Here is an 18832-nt window from a genome sequence, read left to right as displayed (position 1 = left end):
AGCCACACTGAGAGTAAATATGTGAAATTTGTAGCTAACGAAGAACTCGTATCTAGGATATATAAAGAACTTTTGCAAATCAATAATAGGGAAATGAACAATCCAGTAAAATGGACAAAAGATCTGTACATACACTTTTTAAAAGAATATACATGAATGGTCAATAATCACATGAAAATAGGCTCAACATCGTTAGTCATCTGGAAAATGCAAATTAAAGCAAAATGAAATACCTCTACACACTACTAGAATGGGTAAAATTAAGAATTGTGGCAATACCAAGCATTAAGGAGGGTGTAAAGCATCTGGAATTCTTGCATGTTATTGATAGAACTGCAAAAACAGTAGTTACTTCAGAAAGCAGTTTGACGGTGTCTCATAAATGTAAACATACACTCAAACCTACACTCCAGCAATTTTACTATTAGGTATTCACCCACGAGAAACAGAAACATGTATACACCCCAAGAATTGTACGTAAATGTTTATAAAGTATCTTTCATAATGACCTCAAGCTGAAAACAACCCAAATGTCTGTCAACTGGTGAATGGATTAGCAAATTGTGGTAAACAAATATGGTGGAGCATACTTTGGCCATTAGAAATGTAGGGGCTCCTGGGTGGCTCAGCGGATTAAGCCTCTGCCTTCGGCTCAGGCCATGATCTCAGGGTCCTGGGATTGAGCCCTGTGTCGGGCTCTCTGCTCAGCGGGGAGTCTCCTTCCCCCCGTCTCTCTGCCTGCCTCTCTGCCTACTTGTGATCTCTCTCTGTGTGTCAAATAAATAAATAAAATCTTAAAAAAAAAAAAAAAAGAAATGTTGGGATACGCAACAGGATGGATGCATGTTAAAAACATGGTTAAATAAGGAAAGTAGTCCAACACAAAAGGGTACATCCTGTATGATTCCATTTATGACAAAGCCTAGAAAAGCCAAAACCATAGTGACTGACAGAGAACGATCAGTGGTTGCCAGAGCTGAGGGTCGGAGAAGGGAGGGATTGGTTACAAAGAGCCGAGAGTAGAATTATAGGATCATGAAAGTATTCTACATATTGACTATGGCAGGGGTTAGATAAAGAGATAAAACTCATTAAACTGTGACCCTGAGAATGAATTTTATTTTAGTAACTTTTACTGGAGTAAAACATTTTTTTTTTAAGATTTTACTTATTTATTTGACAGAGGTCACAAGTAGGCAGAGAGGCAGGCAGAGAGAGAGGAGGAAGCAGGCTCCCCGCTGAGCAGAGAGCCCGATGCAGGGCTCGATCCCAGGACCCTGAGATCATGACCTGAGCTGAAGGCAGAGGCTTTAACCCACTGAGCCACCCAGATGCCCCTGGAGTAAAACATTTTTAAAACACAGAAGAACGTCAAAGGTCACAGACGAATAATAATTCACAGAGAAAGTACCTAAAACTTTTAAACATGAAAAATGTGCAAGTCAACAGCAACCAACGACCTGAAATCAAACCAACGGTAAGCAACTTTGCTTCTACCGGTCATTTTCTCAAGGATCTAAAAGCGGCCATGTGGAATGCCGGCAAAAAGGTTCTCACCAGCCGCCCTCATAAGAATAAATTAACACCTTCCGGAAATGCATTTGAGCAATACGTAAAGGAAACCTTAGACATGTTCAAACTTTGGACTCAAGGGTTAACAAAACATGTTGTAGCCATTAAAAATTAACTTCAAAGGCTTTCCAAGGACATACAAAAATGCTCCTGGTAATAATACTGTACCATAGGACCTCAACAATGTTAAGTGTGCATGGTGCCTGTGTACGTGTGCACACAAAGAAATTCTAGAAGGAAATATACTAAAATACCAGTGGCGGTTATGTCTGGCTATTACAGTAATGGGTAATTTGTTTTTTCCTCATGGTTCCCCTATTTTCCAGTTTGAGCTTGAATAGCTTTTATAATCAACATGTATAAACACTGAATGAAACAATTTTTGAAAAATCAGTGCCAATTTTGCTAGAAATCACATGACTAACCATTATCCAAAGGTCACAAAGCTATAGTTGAGACTTTTAGTCTTAAAAATGTCCCAGGGGCGGTCGCTCGCTCTCTCTCTGGATTCGGATGCTGGGGGCCCTAAGCATTCCCATCCTACTCTCCCATCCTGTGAATCCAGGAAGAGACTTACGGCAGCACCCGGCTCCATCTATGGAGTAGAGAAAAGAAACACAGATTTGTTACAGTCTGGATTCCATTCAACAAGTGGGTACTGTCCGAGGAGACAGCACAGAGAAACAGGGTGGAGAGACTAATCCCATGAGCCAGAGGAACCAAGAAGGGTCAGCCAGAGGGAGAGACTCATCAGAACTGCAAGGATGGGCAGACCTGTGATGGGGGCTGGGGAGCGGGGGACGGCAACGGTAAGAGACAAAGGAGGATGTAACAAGTGTGGGAAATGAACCACCTCACTGGCTGACTCCTCTTCCTCCGCCCAGTCGCTGATGCTAACAACCCCCATCTCTCATTTCTCTTCTCTATCCATATGCTCTCTCTTGGCAACCTCCTCTATTCTCTGGCTTGAGATACCATCTAGACTGATCTGTACAAAGCCGATACCCATATTTCTTTCTCTAGACTGGACTTCTTTTTCTGAGCCTCCAATAGCCTATTCAACATCAGCAGTCGGATTTCTAACAGGCATCTCAAACTTAGCACGTCCAGTATCAAACTCTGGACTTCTGTTCCCTGTTTTCCTTTCCTCCTGTCTTCAACTATACCAAGTTCCCACTTCCACGAAGCCTTCTGCATGGGACTGTTGGCCTGGATGCTCTTTCACAGGAAATACAACGTGACTGGTGCACTCTAAATTTGTGCAACACAGCAGACTTCGTTTCTGCATGCCTGATGCTTTCGTGAAGGTCTCATCTTAAATGCCATCTCCCCCAAGAAGTCTTCCCTGATTGCCATATCTGGGATAGATTTGCCCCATGCATCATGATCTAGAGCTGGTTTATTGGCTTCTGAGTTAATAATATGTGTTGGTAAGAAACAGCACATTCAGGATTTTTAGCATCCTCTTCCCCAAGCCCACTGACACTGCATTTCTAAGGATCTCTGAAGGGAGATTATGGGGCCCCAAGAGAGGCCAGAGAGAGAACAGTAGCTACAGGGTCGAGATTTGCAGCTCACCGAAGAGAAACCGGCCACAGGGCAAATGGACCAAGATAATAAAACTCTACCAGAGTGCCAAATAAATTCTGGAGGAGGGAGGGTAGGTGTTGGCCTGAGCAAAGTGCATGAGATACAGGCTCGAGCTGTCTTGTGTATGAAAGGACATGATAGCCAGGGGCTTGCCAAGTCCCAGTCCACACTGCCGCTGCCCGTGTCCTGGACAAGTGCCCCCACATACCGCCAAGGTATGGACATGCGCTAACGCTAGCTGTAAGCTACCCCTTCCTCTCTTCAAAGATAAGGGCGTGCAAGTAACTGAAGGTGGCATTAACTTGGGGACGATCGCTGTACTTTGCCAGAAAACAAAATAACTTGCTTATTTTAACTTTATTAGTAGTAAATGACACATCACTTGTAACACGTTCCATCACCCCATTCCAGCATGCCATGAGACAGGAATTCAGAACTGCACGTCCCAGAGAGAGGCAGAGAGGGCCTGAAGTGGTCGGCTGGCCAGGGGAGCACAGAGATGAGCTATGCACATCGCTCCTATGACCATCTAGGGCAGCGTCATTCTGCAAACAAAATAAGTTTGCAAAATCCCACATATTCCCCTCGTGGATATTCATGATGTTGAGTTAACATATTAACAGCCATGAGATGTCCTCATAGTTAGGAGTTGGGGAACTTCCTTCTATAGCTACACCTTGGGAGAACTCACCACCACGAGCTAGGATATAATCAGGGTGTTTCAGCCCACGAGGGTTTCTGGCACTAGCTAACCGAACACAGGGTCCTTAGGAAAGACCAAGGTACTGCCTGATATTTACAGAATACACTGAAAATTCTAGGTCTGATAGGCAGAAGACTGACTTGGTCGTTAATGTGGGAATTCATGACCTGTTGCCCAGGTCACAGACCGAAACCAATTCACAGACCCAAAGCCCCTTAATTAAAGGAGAATCTGGATACCTTTGAGGAACAACCCTATAAGAGAGCCATATGTGTATACAGAGAATCTTCCCTCAAACCTTGCGCAGAAGATCCTTCAGCCATTTACCAAAAGGACTATGTGTGAAGGGAAAAAAAATACCTAGACCACCCAGGGTTATTAGATAGTGACTCTGAACTAACGACAATCCATGGGGAGCCCAAGTGCCAGCATGGTCTGCCGGGTCACGGTGCAGGCTTATGGAGGAGAGAAGAAACCCAAGTCCATGTTGCAGAGGGTCAGGGAGGGTTACAGGCTCATCCTGTGCTTACTTCTCCAGGCTCAGAATACATGATGGAAACAGTCATTCTTAGTCACTGCAGAACCCTCGTATTTGTCCTTTGATCCATGAAATAAGGGGCTATGATGATAGGAAGGACCAAGTGGAAAACCCAACGCTTAGCAAGGGGTTTAAAAATCTTACCAATTCCCTGGAGCACATCATAGAATAAAAGACGAGGGCAAAAGGCTGGCTTCTACCATACTCCGTCTGAATCACCGTTTCCCGATGCAAAAGCTACTTGGATATTTGAACATGACTGGATTATTGTAAATTTAATCAAGCAATGATGCCAGTCACACATGCAAATCAACACAGCCCCTGGCATCTGGTATGTGGCTATAGACGTATCAAATGCTAATGTTTCAATCTCCTTTTCAAGTTTCCCTTTACACAGCCGGGAGATCTGTTCACCTCCAAATCTTATCTCAAGACTATGTCAAATCACCTGCTTCCTGCCACCTTATAATGTGAGGGAACTCTGATCAAGGCTTGCCCAGAGAGTCCTATAGATATTGGCCAAGGAGCTGTGTTATGGTTTTGTTTTTTTTTAAGTTATTGATTTATTTATTTAGAGTGAGCAAGCAGAGAGGAGGGGCAGAGGGAGAGGAAGAGAGAGAATCTTAAGCAGATTCTGCTCTGAGCGCACGGCTCAACAGGGGCCTTGATCTCACGACCCCGAGATCATGACCTGAGTCGAAATCAAGGGTTGGGTGCACAACAGACTGAGCCACCCCACCACATGGGGTGGGTACCCCACCATGTGGCCATGGATCGTTCTGGTGTGGCTTCAACCACCGCACTGGCCCACAACACGATGATATTACATTAACTGGATCTACTAAGAATGAAATAACAAATATCCAAGGGGCCTCAGAAAGGCAGAGAAGATAAACCCCATGGAACTTCAAGGTCTTCCAGTCTGGTCAAGTTACTAGGGATCCAGAGGCCTAAGGCATGCATGCTGGCATAGTCCCTCCAAAGTGAAAAACCAATGAATTAGCCTTTTGCCGCCCATTGTAAGAAAAGATTCGTATGCTTGAAGGGCATCTCTGGTTTTGGAGATAGTTTTGTCCTGCTGTTCTGATCCGCTCTGCTGTTCTGGGTAACCCAGCAATTCTGAGTGGGGCATTGAGTAAGAAACAATTTGCAAGGCTCGAGCTGTAATATAAATTGTTGTCTCGTCACAGAAAAGCACGGCTTCTGAAGGTATTTATGTCCTATGTAAGTCCCACTGCGGGGGCAGCCACATGGATTATCAGGAGGAAAACTGACCTGCCCTGAAGGTCCTGGTCAGTCACTTTGCCCAGGAAACCTGGTGCTTGTTCATGGGCTTCCACATGAAAGTGGTCACGGAGATCGCTGTGCATTGTGGTCAGGAATGGACGCTGTGCATTGGTTTGAAAACAGGGACTTCTCATCACTAAAGATGAGCTAGCTGCTGCCCACCTAAGTCCCCAGGCTGCCAATGGCAGAGGCCAACCCTGAGCCCTTTTATGGCCCCTTTCCCTACATGGGCTTCCTAGTCGCCTGGCAAAGATTCCATTGGACCCCTTTCCACAGGGAGGGAGCAGTGATCTGTCTCGATGCATATTCCAGACACAAATTTGCCTTGCCTGCCTGAAACGCTTCTATCACTTCTCATCATCTGTGGACCTCCAGAAAGCTTTATGCACCACTGGGATGTCCTGCCATCACAGAAATAAATTGAGGGACTCATCTGATGGTGGTGACGGAGTGGCAATAAGCCCAGGTCCACAGAACATGCTGGTCTTGCCACATATCCCATCACCAGAACAGACTTGATAGAACACTTGGTAGCTTGCTGATGACTCATCTACATTCAGCTGAGAGGAAATCCCCAGGGCTTAGGGACCTGTTCTACAGGACGCACCGTGCCTTGAGCCAGTAGAGGCAGCCCGATAAAGAGATGACCATCGAGCACTGAGATCCTGTGAAAAGAAGGTTGGGCGCCCCAGGGGACTGGAAGGCAAGAGGAGAGAAGGTGGGCCAATTCCTCCCCCAGCCCCCTCCCTGCCACGTGGCCATGGCCGTGTTCTTAGACCTTAACTGCTCTCCAGTGACCTCCTCTTTAGCTATCTGCCTTGCTCCTTTCAGTAACTGCTCCCTCTCCTATCCTTTCAGGTCTAGGAGAGAGAAAGGCTTCCCCATCTACCGATTTCATTTAATCTTGCCCTCACGTGAGTAAAGCGTCCTTCAATAAACTCGTGTCCATCTGATTTCTGCCTGGACCCTGACCACTGTATGTCGGAGGTTAAGACCACCATGGTAGAGTACAGAACAGCTCCCTTACCCCCAAAAGCTCCCTTGCGCTCCACCCCCCGGAATCACACCCTCCTCTGCCCCTAGTCTTGGCAATTACTGATCTCTCTCCCATTCCTATTGTTTTGTCTTTTCCAGAATGTCGCATAGATGGAAGAGATCCTAGACGTGTGGGTTAAAGAGATTTGGACAATAATTGAACACATACCACTGGGTATTGGTTCTACGCTTAATGTAATTTGGGCTAAATGGCTTATTGTTTCTGCTTGTAGAGCTTCTGTTGGGCACTCCCGGGGTGAGTGGGAAAATTCTCACCGGGAGATGTTTCTGAGCGAGAACGTGCTCACATGATGGATGAGAAAGTATCTCGGCGAATACACAAGTCAGAGCAAGTCACTGCCTTTATTCCTTCCCCTCAGCTCTCCCTCAAACCCCACTCTTCATGTTTAAACACTGATTTTATTTTTAACAGATGTACTTTATATAAAAGCCTAGGCAACATTGAAAAGCACAGCACGTTAGCAATAAAGGTCAAGTTAGCTGTTCAATTAAAGTCTACCATTACATTAAAATAAAAATATATATGGAAAATGGCTTTTTAAAGTCTCTAGAATATGATTGTAGTCAAGATTTTATGCTTTATTATCAAGATGTTAGGGTTTTTAATTTAGGCCCCAGATCTTGAGTATTTTTTTCTAAAACACAACAAACTCAACTAGAAGCCTTTTTTTTTCTCCCTATACTATCCATTCTTGAGTTGGATAGGAGGAATAATTTCTCCAGCCATTTTATTATGAAGGTTTAGACTTTATTTTACTTTCTTGCTTTATTCTTTCCTATGTTGTCTGAGATTTTTTTTAAAGGATGTATTTTTAAATTTTATTTCTCAAACTAAGATGCACTAAAATGAACTTTTTTGTTTCGGTGCAGACTTCTACGAGTTTTAACCCACATACAGATTCGCTTCACCACCGCCCCACACAGGACGCAGAACAGCTCCATCACCCCACCGCCTTCCAGGTGCTGCCCCTCCAGAGTCGGGCCTCCCCCCACCGCCCCCAGTCCTAGAGACCAATGACCTCTTCTTTGATCCTACTGTTTTGCCTTCTCCTGAATGTCCTAGAGACAGACTCCTAGAGCAGCAGCCTTTGAGACTGGTTCTTCCGAATGTCGCTGGGATTCAGCTGTGCCGTTCACATCGAAAGCTCATCCCTTCCTATCGTCGAGAAATATGCCATCGTGCAGACGGACCAGTTTGCTTATCTAATCGCCCGCTGAAGGACACTTGGGGCCGTTCCCATTTGGGTGAATTATGACCAGAGCTACTATGAACATTCTTGTACAGATTTTTTTTAGTGAACTTTTCATATTTTTTCAATACGAAAGTCATACAGAATTAGCCCAGCACAATCATAGACCCATGAAGCTGCGAGGGCAGGTCCGGGGGAGCTCAGGCTGCTCACTTCTGGCAACAGCAGGTGTGCCCTTGTCTCCACACTGTCCCTCCCACCAGTCTGCATTGTTCTGCCTCCTCGGTGGCTGGAGAGGAGAGCAAGGCAGGGAGGAAACAGTCCTGCCACTCGCTGCCACTGGGGGTGACACTAGTCCCACCTCTGATGCCTGTTTCATGGGGCCAGTGCTTTCCTGGTAGAAACTAGCAGGTTCTCTCTTCCTAGGAGGTGACATAATGAGTGGTAAGTCCCCAACCATCACCCTCTAAAGTCAAGAAATCACCGTGACAGTGCTGGGAACCCAGTGTTCTCTCTGAAGGTGAGACGGCAAACAACACGGCAGTTGGATGGGCCAGTGTAGACCACACTGGACAGAAATGTCCACACACGAGGGTCATCTAGAGTGACGGAACAGACTAGAAGGACACATTAAACCAAATTATGGAGAGAATTGAATGTATGACAAAGCAGACATTAAAAACAATGGGGAAAGAATAATAAGTGGTGGTGGTAAAACAGATTATCTATTTGGGAAAAGAATGTGAATTTGGATGCCCACCTTATGTCAGGATGAATTAAAGTGTTTTGTTTTCAAAGACTAAGAAAAACAAGTGGAGTAGAAAAGCGTATTTATATCAAGCCTGGGCAGGAATGATGAATTTATAGATGACGCAACAGAAGACATTCCAAAAGAAGATTAATGCATTTGATTATGTTAAAATATAAACTTCAGAACAATGAGGTGTCACGTGAACGAAGGGGAAGCAGCAGGCTGGGAACAACGGCAGCACGAAGCTGCCCTGCTTATGACAGAAAAGGGTTATCTCTTAATAATTAATTAATTATAAAAAAATTATTAAACAAAAAGGTGATAAAACTGACTTCAAATGCCAGCAGTGGGGGCATTCCCCAGTCAGGACACAAGGAGGATTCCTATCGGGGAGATGCGATCAGTGCGCGGCCTCACGGAATCGTCAAGGCCCAGCATTGCTCCAAGAAATATAAATTAAGACGATAATGAGGCACCATTTTATACCTCTTAAGCTATCAATATTTTAAAACAATGTTAATATTCAATGCCAGAAGGCATATGAAACTAGAACACTCATACGACGTTGACGGGGATATAAATCACTATTATTTTTTCAGATTGGGCAATCTTTATAAAAATGCACACAAGTATTTGCACTCCGGCCTTGAATCGGACACAAAGCCTGTCTCTGACCCCTTGGCGGTGGCCACGACCCCAATCCCCTCCCGGGCCCTTGCCTACCCTCTACCCCACCTCTGGCTCCCTCTTGCACCCGGCTTCTGCCAGGCCCTGGACCATGACACGGCGGGGCTGCCTGTCCTGGGGCTTTCCCCCTGGTGTCTCAGGTCTCTGTTTAAAGCTCATTTGCAGAGAAGCTTCCTGAGGTCCTCCCCAACACTCTCACGATGGCCCCATCACACTGCACACCTCCCTTCAGCCCGGTGTGTCTGTGGAATGTCACCTCACCCACTAGCAGGTAGTGCTCTCTGGGCGCAAGGCCCAGGTCTTCCTCTCCAATGAGTCCCTAGCGCCTGGCACAGCACCTGGCACATAGTGAGGGCTCCAGAACTATCCATGGACTGGCTGAACAAATAAATGAACATATGCAAATGTGAAGAAACCAAAGACTCAAGAGTGACTTGGTTAGAAACATTCTGGTCTATAGAACTGAAGAGCCCAGATGGGCGGTCATGACCCCGTCCACCAGCCCCAGTGGAATGCTGCTTGCTTCCTCTGGATGGCACGTCTTCCTCCAGCCACCCGCGTGGGAGACTCTTCTACACCTCTCGAAGTTTCCACTCAGCTCTGTTTACTCTCTGGAGACTTTTCTAACTTCCCAGCCAGCATGAACACATTAAGGTAAGATTTCTGGCAACATAGTGGCTCTCTCCCTAACCTCCTCATATAATCACAGAAATATATCAACCGATACATCAACTATATCAACACTTACTGGAATAAATATATCAACAAAATGATCTTAAACATACGGTACAAATTGAAACCAGGAAAGGGAAATCCACAGGTGCTGGAAGCCTGGGGCAGAGAGAATGTGAGTTATTCCCACAAGAGCGCAGGGAGGGTGTCAGACCTGGACGGAGCAGCCTGTGCTTAAAGGCAGCCCTGGGATCTCCCACAGGCACTAAGAGGCTGGAGTTTAATGCCAATTCAGGGCTCGGAGACCTGAGACTGCTAGACTGGGAGAAGATCTGGCACAGTTGAGAGTTTAGGAACCAAAACAGATTCTAGGAAAACAGTCAGAAAGGAACCCAGACAGATAAAGACATGGAAAATGCAAGAGAGTCTAAGAGACAGGGAGAGTGGAAGGAGGAGGTTCAACAAATATTTAATAAGACGTCTAGAAGAAAAGGCCAGCGAGAGTGGGGTGGAGACAATACCCAAAGAGTAGCAGCAGGGAATGTTCTAGAATTCATGAAAGATACTAATCCTCACCATGAGACAGCATGCGTCTGGGGAGGTTAAATAAACAGACTTCTCTAGCAAGACACATTGTAGGGAAACTGGAAAGTAACAAAAATAAAGAGAAAAATCTTGAAGGCAACCAGAAAAAGAAAAAACAGATCACCCAGAAAGTACTGGCAATTAGACAGCAGACTCGCAACAGCAACAGCAGAGGCCAGAAGACCGTGAAGAGTGTCTCTCAGAAGACAGCTCTCAGATAAGAATTGTATTCCCTGTGTAATATCCATTAAAGAGTGAGTAGAAAATAGACATTTTTGAAAACAAAGACTAACTGCCCCCCCCCCGCCCACTCACAGCACCTCACTTAAAGGATTATTACAGAACATACTTTAGGAAATTGAATTCTGAATGAGGGGTGAGACTGAAGAAGCAGTGATGAGCCAACAAACTGGTAAATATGGGAAAACCTACAAACAAACACGGATTGTAAGAAAAAAACAAAAAAACCCACAACAACACACCCAATAATAAAGACTAATTCAGGTACTACCAAAACAAAGCCAGATCGAAACACTAGCAGATAGGAACATGTCCACTGAAGCCGCTTGTTTTATTCAGGACAGCAGAAATATTGTGAACTTTTGGCTTTTTCAGTTCAGAACATGTGTTAAAAATTTAAGGGTAACTTCTTCTATAAGAATAGAAATAAATTATTTAAGTCTTAAGACAGTGGAGGGGAAAGCGCATGATAAGGAAAACTCAGAACCAAACACAGTGGAGGAGGGAGAAAAAAAGAACCGAGAAAAATCAGAGAACCACAGAGCGGTAGAAGAAAAAAACCCCAACACGCCCGTCACAAGACACGAGAACATGCTACACTTGACTGCTGAAAAGGCAAGACGGCAAAGATGTTCATTTGGAATTTTTAAAATACAGATATGCTATATTACAAGAAGCATACTATGTAGTAGTAATAGTGACAGTAAATAGTTGAGAAAAGATACACTGGACAAACACTAATCCAAAGAAAACTGTTATGGGTATTTCAGTAGCCAAGAAGACAGGCCATAGAAGCGAGAGGGACAGAAAGATAGCGACATAATTATAAAGGGAAGAGTTGACAGGAAGACAGGACAAGTCTTAACTTGCAGATATGTGCACCAGAAGACAAACCTGATTCATAATTCAAGATAACCATACTTGGGTATTCACCACGCTGTTGTCCCTTGTGCCTGGTTCTACTGGGAATCATGGGTGAACTCAACAGAGGGCACAACTCAAAAACCCCTGGGTCTCTGGTGAGAACACATTGTCACAATGGCACGACCTTGGCTGCCCTTAGTGTCCTAATATGTATGTTCACTCTGCACGCCCATTGTGGTCTTCATAGCTGCCATCCTTCTGGTGGTCCCTGCTGCTGTGGGACTGTTTGTAATTTGTTTCTAGGTTCTTAGCACTTTCCATAATGTCTGGTAGAAAAAGGGACTCAATATGCATCTATTTCTTTTTTTTTTTTTTAAGATTTTATTTATTTATTTGACAGACAGAGATCACAAGTAGGCAGAGAGACAGGCAGAGAGAGAGGGGGGAAGCAGGCTCCCTAATGAGCAGAGAGCCCGATGTAGGGCTCGATCCCAGGACCCTGGGATCATGACCTGAGCCAAAGGTAGAAGCTTTAACCCACTGAGCCACCCAGGCACCCCAATATACATTTATTTCAATTATAATTTTGTGGGTGCCTGGTGGCTCTGTTGGTTGAGCGCCAGACTCTTGGTTTCGACTCAGGTCATGATCTCAGGATCTTGGGATGGAATCCCACATCAGGCTCTGTGCTCAGTGTGGAATCTGCTTGAGATTCTCTCTCTCCCTCTGCTCTCTCTGTCTCTCTCTCTCTCTTTAATGAATAAATAAAATCAGGGCACCTGGGTGGCTCAGTGGGTTAAGCCTCTGCCTTCGGCTCAGGTCATGATCTCAGGGTCCTGGGATGGAGCCCCACATCGGGCTCTCTGCTCAGCAGAGAGCCTGCTTCCCCCCTCTCTCTCTGCCTGCCTCTCTGCCTACTTGTGATCTCTGTCAAATAAATAAATAAAATCTTTAAAAAGAAAGAAAGAAAAGAAAATCTTGAAATAAAATGATAATTTTGAAGATGACAAAGCCAACAGGAGGCCTGTCTGTCATAGGCATCCCTATTTGAAAAGCACAATGTAAAACTGTAGATGTACTTTAATTACAAACACATAAAAATTACATATGTATGTGGATACAGCTGAAGGGAGTGTGGAAACATGAAAGCAGTAAATTTGTTACATAGGGTGGATTGTGACTTTTTGGTTTTTATTTTTATTATTGTTTTTAAATTATTACTTGCATAATTTTGAAAATGAAATAAAGAGAAATGACTATATGACTTTTGGTCATCCAACGAAGTATTTCCTAAAAATTGTCACCATGTTCGGATAGAACAACAGAACTGTTTTCTGAGCCATGGAAATACTCACTCCTAGGGCCATATCTTGCCTTTTACTCTAGAAGCCACGGTGGCAGCACACAGTGATCCTCTCTGGATGTACGGAGGGTCAAGAAGGAAAGAGGAGTCTGTGGGGAACGGATCTAGTTGGCCTCACTTAATACTAGTTTTCCTGGGGCACCTGGATGGCTCCATCAGTTAAGCGTCCGACTCTTGATTTCAGTTCAGGTCGTGATCTCAGGGTTGTGAGATCAAGCCCTGTGTCAGGTTCCACGCTTGAAGCCTGCTTGAGATTCTCTCTCTGCCCCTCCTCCAGCTCAGGTGCTCTCTCTCTCTCAAAAAAAAAAAAAAAAAAAACTATTCTCTCTTGCCTCTCCTTTCTAGGTAACCTAGATGTCCAGCAATTATCCAGAGTCTCACAAGACACTCTTCCCAGTAGCCTCTACCCTACTTCCCCTGAGATAGGGTGCTCTGAGCTACCCAGACAGAGCACCAGGTAAATTAAAGACAGTATTCCTTATGCAGAGTCTGGTCTAGATGCACCATTTCTAAAGGAAACAGGGATCTTTGGAGAAATGGCTGATTCCAGGTCGGTGGCAAGAAATGTACCAGAAGAGCGGGAGCATGTCAGAAAGCAAGAGAGCTATAGGGGACTGCCAGGGTCGCAGCGACAGGACCCAGCAGCCAGCATGAAAGGCCAAGATGGTACAGACTGAAGATCAGTGAGAATGATGATGACCTGAAACACATCAAATATGTGGACACTCATGAATTATGATAATTTTTTGAAGAAAAAGCGCTCATTGCTCACTTTGGAAGGATGCTTGGGAACCAATTCATCATCTTGGAAGGTGGTAAGTGAAGGAAAGAACTAAGGACATCCTGCCTTTCTTAGACAAAGTGTGTCTCGTTGTTACCAAGCAGCTGAAGAAGGGAAGCTTTCATTACAGAAGTACTCCAACCAATAAAAGAAGAAATGATAGATGGGCGATACCACCACTTTATAATCTCCAGTGAATGCGCGGATGTAAGAATGACCAACGATGGCTGCTAACACCACACAAAGAGAGACAGCCAGTCCACACGTGCCTGCCACCTCCTAGGAAGTATTCTTGCCAAAACACCTGAATGCGCATCTGAATAACAATCCATTTAGGGGCAGGGGGGTTGGGAGAGGGAGACTCGAGACATGTCAAATGTCACTGTAGATCAGTCAGATGTCCGTTGGAAGAAATACCATGTAATAAATACATCATAATAGATACATCATAAGGGAACAAATTAACAAAGGCAGCGAGACCCTACAGACTAAAAACAGAATTGTGGGAAATCAATCAATTGCAATGCACAGACCTTATTTGGATCCTGACTCAAGTTGTAAAAGAAAATCTATGATCAGTTAGATTTGAAACCTGGCTGGATGTTTAACAATATTATTGATAATTCTATTAGGTGCAAAACCAGTATTTCTACTATGTTTTTTAAAAGCACTCTTACCTTTTAGAAAGACACAGTGAGATCTTTTCAGTAAAATATGGTATCTGGTATTTGTTTCAAAAACATCCGGGATTGGGGTACCTGGGTGACACAGTCAGGTAAGTGACTGCCTTCAGCTTAAGTCATGATCTCAGGGTCCTGGGATGGAGCCCTGCCTGGGGCTCCCTGCTCTGTGGGAGTCTGCTTCTCCCTCTCCCCCCACCCCTCCCCCTGCTTGTGCTCTCGCTCGTTCTCTTTCACTCTGTGTCAAATAAATAAATAAAAACTTAAAAAAATACCTGGGGTTAATGGAAAACTGAGCAGGAAGAGAAATGAAATGATGGATCACGAGCTGAACATTGAAGCTGGGTAGTGGGTACGTGACTGGATTCATTACAGTATTCTCTTTACTTTTGCATGTGTTTGAAATTTTCAAGAAAAAAAAGTCCAAGACATTAATAAAAAATAAATGAAGCTGCTCCTTATTCTCACGGTTGACATTTGGGGGTGGGAAAATTGTCAAGGAAACAACGGAACTCTTACCTTTTCATTAACTGGATAAAAATTCTCCTTGGTAATCGGTACACAAAGGTGTCGAGGACAATCTTTAGGTAATTCAAAGATACATATCCACTTTTGGAGGGGTCCCCAGCACTCAGGGCCTTTTCAACCTTTTCATAAGCCCTGGGAAGCTGTAGGGAACGAAAATTTGAGTGTTGCATTCGTAGAAATCCGCTTCACAGAGCTGTTCAACCAGTGCATTTTTACCAAAACCTCGTCACATTTCCCTCTCCAAAAACTGATCAAAAAGATAACGATGGCACGTTCTGAAGTTCAAATGTTTAATTGATGAGCTCACTGCAGAATAGTATCCCCAGCCCCAGTGACTCAACTGACAAGGCAGACAAGTTTCTCAGGGAAAAACAGCCATATAATAGCTTCACCTCAAATTTCAGAGCTAAAAATATTCGGTGGATCTGCCAGTTTGATACATCTTTCTTAATATACTTTCAAGCCATTCCTACTGTGAGCCCATGCTAGGTTCCTCCTGATTAAGTCGGGTCAATCAAACGAAAAGCTGGCAACATTTTATTAAAAGCAGAAGTAGCTTTTAGACTAAGGAAAATCATTAATATAAAGATTGCATAAACAGAGTACACATTGTGCATTTCTTTAATTATTCTTTTTCTTTTTTAAACGGGAATCACAAACAATCAGGGTGAATGAGCCTCGCTTATGGGACTTCTAAAATTCAGCAAAGTGGGTTAACCACTGATTTTTATAGGCCTCATAAAAATACTATGAAGATTGGTTTTATTTCCAAAGGTTTTCCCGCTGTTGTTATTGAGTAATAACGGTACTCTCCGATATTTCCAACCCTCTCCACTTCGTGGGAATTGTTCCCCCCACCCCCTCTAGCTGCAATGAGAAACGAAATAACCACCAACCTAGTACATAAGGTGACTTAAAAAAAAAAATTCTGACAAACCAGAAGAGACTCTTAATCTCACAAAACGAACTGAGGTTTGCTGGGGGGAGGGGAGGTATGGAGATGGCAGTTGGGTGATGGACGCTGGGAGGGTATGTGCTATGGCGAGTGCTGTGAAGTGTGTAAGCCTGACGATTCACAGACCTGTATCCCTGGGGCAAATAATACATTATGTGTTAACAAAATTAATTTTAAAAATATTTTCTATGCTGGAACATAGAAATACATGCACAAGAGTCCCCACCCACCAAAGGAATAAGAAGCAATTCACTGAAATTTCCATAGGGTACACGGAAATGTTGGTAATCTAATGGGAAAACCTTTAAAAATATTTAGAGAATTGCAGGGTCTAAATTTCTTAGAAAGTTGCACAAAACTAACCCAAAATGTGGCTAAATCTGCCTCTATCTCTTTCAGGGCGGTGGGTTCACAGAGAGAAGCCAGAGCCAGACATGGAGTACAGTCTCAATGTATTCACTGAATTAATGAAATCGCTTTTACTATCTTGATGACACTGCTTTCCATTGACATTTTTTCTGGGAGAATGTTTCTGACATAAGAGCTTTTAGGAAAAGAGCAGGGAGTGAAACAGACATAGTGTCTTGGTGGCATGTGTAAACCTATCAGGGATTTTCATTGTGACTGTTTAAATGAAACAAAAGGGGAAAATGCAAGCAATTCAGCAAAGTAAAAAGAAGGACGTAAAGATACCTGGGAGTCTCTTCATCCAGTTTTTTTCTGTAGTGTTGCAAAAGCTTCCATAATGATCATATAAACATATAACTTCACAAAAATGTGATCATGGCTATACATTCAGATGGGACAGGGGCTATTTTCATTTAACAGTATCTCATGATATTTTTTCCTGTAAGAACTTACGTCAACCATCACGCTTTTAAATGATGTGTAGCATGCCGTCATGTTACTGATGGACCAGTGAAAGGTACGCTCCTTTTCTGTTTGTACATGTAATGTGTATAAACATTCCCTTGATCCGCTATCTAAATGAGGTCTTTTCCCGTATTTATCGCATTTATAAATGTGTTGAACACCCTCTCCCTGATGTGAGTTCATGCAATCTCCACGAGAGCATATTGTGTCTGTTTTGTTCACTAATAATTACCTAGAGTGAAGCAAAATTTGGCACACTGAGGGCACTCAATAAACAGTAGTTTAAAATGAATACATTTTTACCAAAAACATTCTAAAGAAAGGCTACAAAATGCATAAAGCTATGAGATATAAAAATTAAAATCATAGCTGAGATGACATTCTATCTGCATCAGACAAAAAAAAATTTAAAAGTCTAACAATAATTGGGGCACTGGGCCGGCTCAGTCGGTAGGGCATCTGACTCTTGGTTTCAGCTCAGGACGTGGTCTCAAGGTTGTGGGATCGAGCCTCGTAACAGGCTCGGTGCTTAGTGTGGATTCTGCTTTTTCCTCTCCCTGTGTTCCTCCCCTGACTTGCACTCGCTGTCTCTCTCTCTCTCTGCAATAAATACATAAGATCTTTAAAGAAAAAAAGTCTAACAATATGAAGCGTTGGCGAGTAGGTAGAATGACAGGACTTCTTTCTCATATGCTTTGGTTGGGTGTGTAAATTGATATTTTGAAAGGCAATTTGATACTGCCAATAAAGCTGAGAAGTGTGTCTGCTACAAACTGGCATGTAATTCCACTCCTAGGCGTAATTCCTAGAGAGACCTTTGCACAGGTGCACCAAAAGATACGGATGCAACCCCTTCCAGTGGCATCATTTGGATTAGCACAAAACAGGGAGCAATCTCCATGTATCCATAAGAGAACGTGTAATTTGTGTGTATATAGACAATGGAAAACCACAGGAAGAAAGAAAAGAAAGATCAGGCAAAAACCAAAGAGCTCACTCTGTAAGGAAACATAATACAAATAAATATAAACACATCATCTACAAAGGTTTCCTGCCATAAATAGAAACTAAGAATAGGAATTCATTCCAAGAAAAGCTTGAAGTCAGGATGACAGAACAATGAAAGAGAAGGGATAGTCCAAAGCGAGATAGAAAACCAAAATAATATCATTACAGGGGCTAATAAACAAATTTAGAAACAGCAAGTGTAAGAGGCAAGGCTGAAATTCAAATGAATAATAAAGAAATGGCTCAAAAGACTGTCACTGAAGGCAGAGGAAAAAGACAAAAGTATTGGATCAAGTTGGGAGCAGGTGACAGCAGTCAAGGGTAGACCAAGACGGCCCGGTGGGAGGATAGCTGGGAATAACACGGAGGGACTGGAAGGTGCAGGGAGGACAGAGGGAAGGCAGGAAGGAGGGAAGGAGGGAAGGTGGGGGAAGATTTTAGCGACACAGAGAAAGTTTTCTGCAAATGAAGGGAGGATTGAATCTGTCCATCAAAAGAACACCCTGTGGTCCAGGAAACTTTGACAAAATGCTTAAGGTCAGTACGGCTCAGTTTCATTTTTTTAATTTTAAGGAGCCAAAAAAAACAAAACAAAACACCCCTAAACCAAAAACCAAAACTTTAGGCATCACTGTAGGTGATTTAGGGAATCACCTACAAGGGGAAAAAATATCTGCTGTCCTCAGGCTTCTTCTCCAGAGCACCCAGTGCCAGAAGACAATGGAACGATGCTTACAGCATTTTGAGGGAGAGAAAAGAAGACGGAAGAATCATATCCAGCCGCGGAGTTCTAGTAGAAAAAGTCAGAGGCAGAGTCTCAAATATGAAAAAACAGAGGGAATAAAGTACCCATGAGCCTTTCTTAAGGAAATTACTTGACAGTGAAATCCAGCCAGCCCAAAAATAAAT

General features: G+C 43.6%; 1 protein-coding gene across 1 annotated transcript in view; it reads right to left on the bottom strand.

The window, feature by feature from the left end:
• The window catches only part of EFCAB6 (EF-hand calcium binding domain 6), a gene marked incomplete at its 3' end in the record, with an annotated part of 203919 nt that overhangs the window by 127386 nt on the left and 57701 nt on the right, over window positions 1–18832 (bottom strand). The window contains exon 8 of the mRNA XM_080812428.1: window positions 15079–15227. Within this exon, the coding sequence (XP_080668554.1) occupies window positions 15079–15227 (149 nt within the window). The remainder of the gene's footprint in view (window positions 1–15078; window positions 15228–18832) is intronic.

The sequence above is a fragment of the Martes martes genome (genome assembly GCF_963455335.1).
Source record: "Martes martes genome assembly, chromosome: 8".
Taxonomy (NCBI): Eukaryota; Metazoa; Chordata; class Mammalia; order Carnivora; family Mustelidae; genus Martes; species Martes martes.
This window is presented reverse-complemented; position numbering and strand designations above follow the sequence as displayed.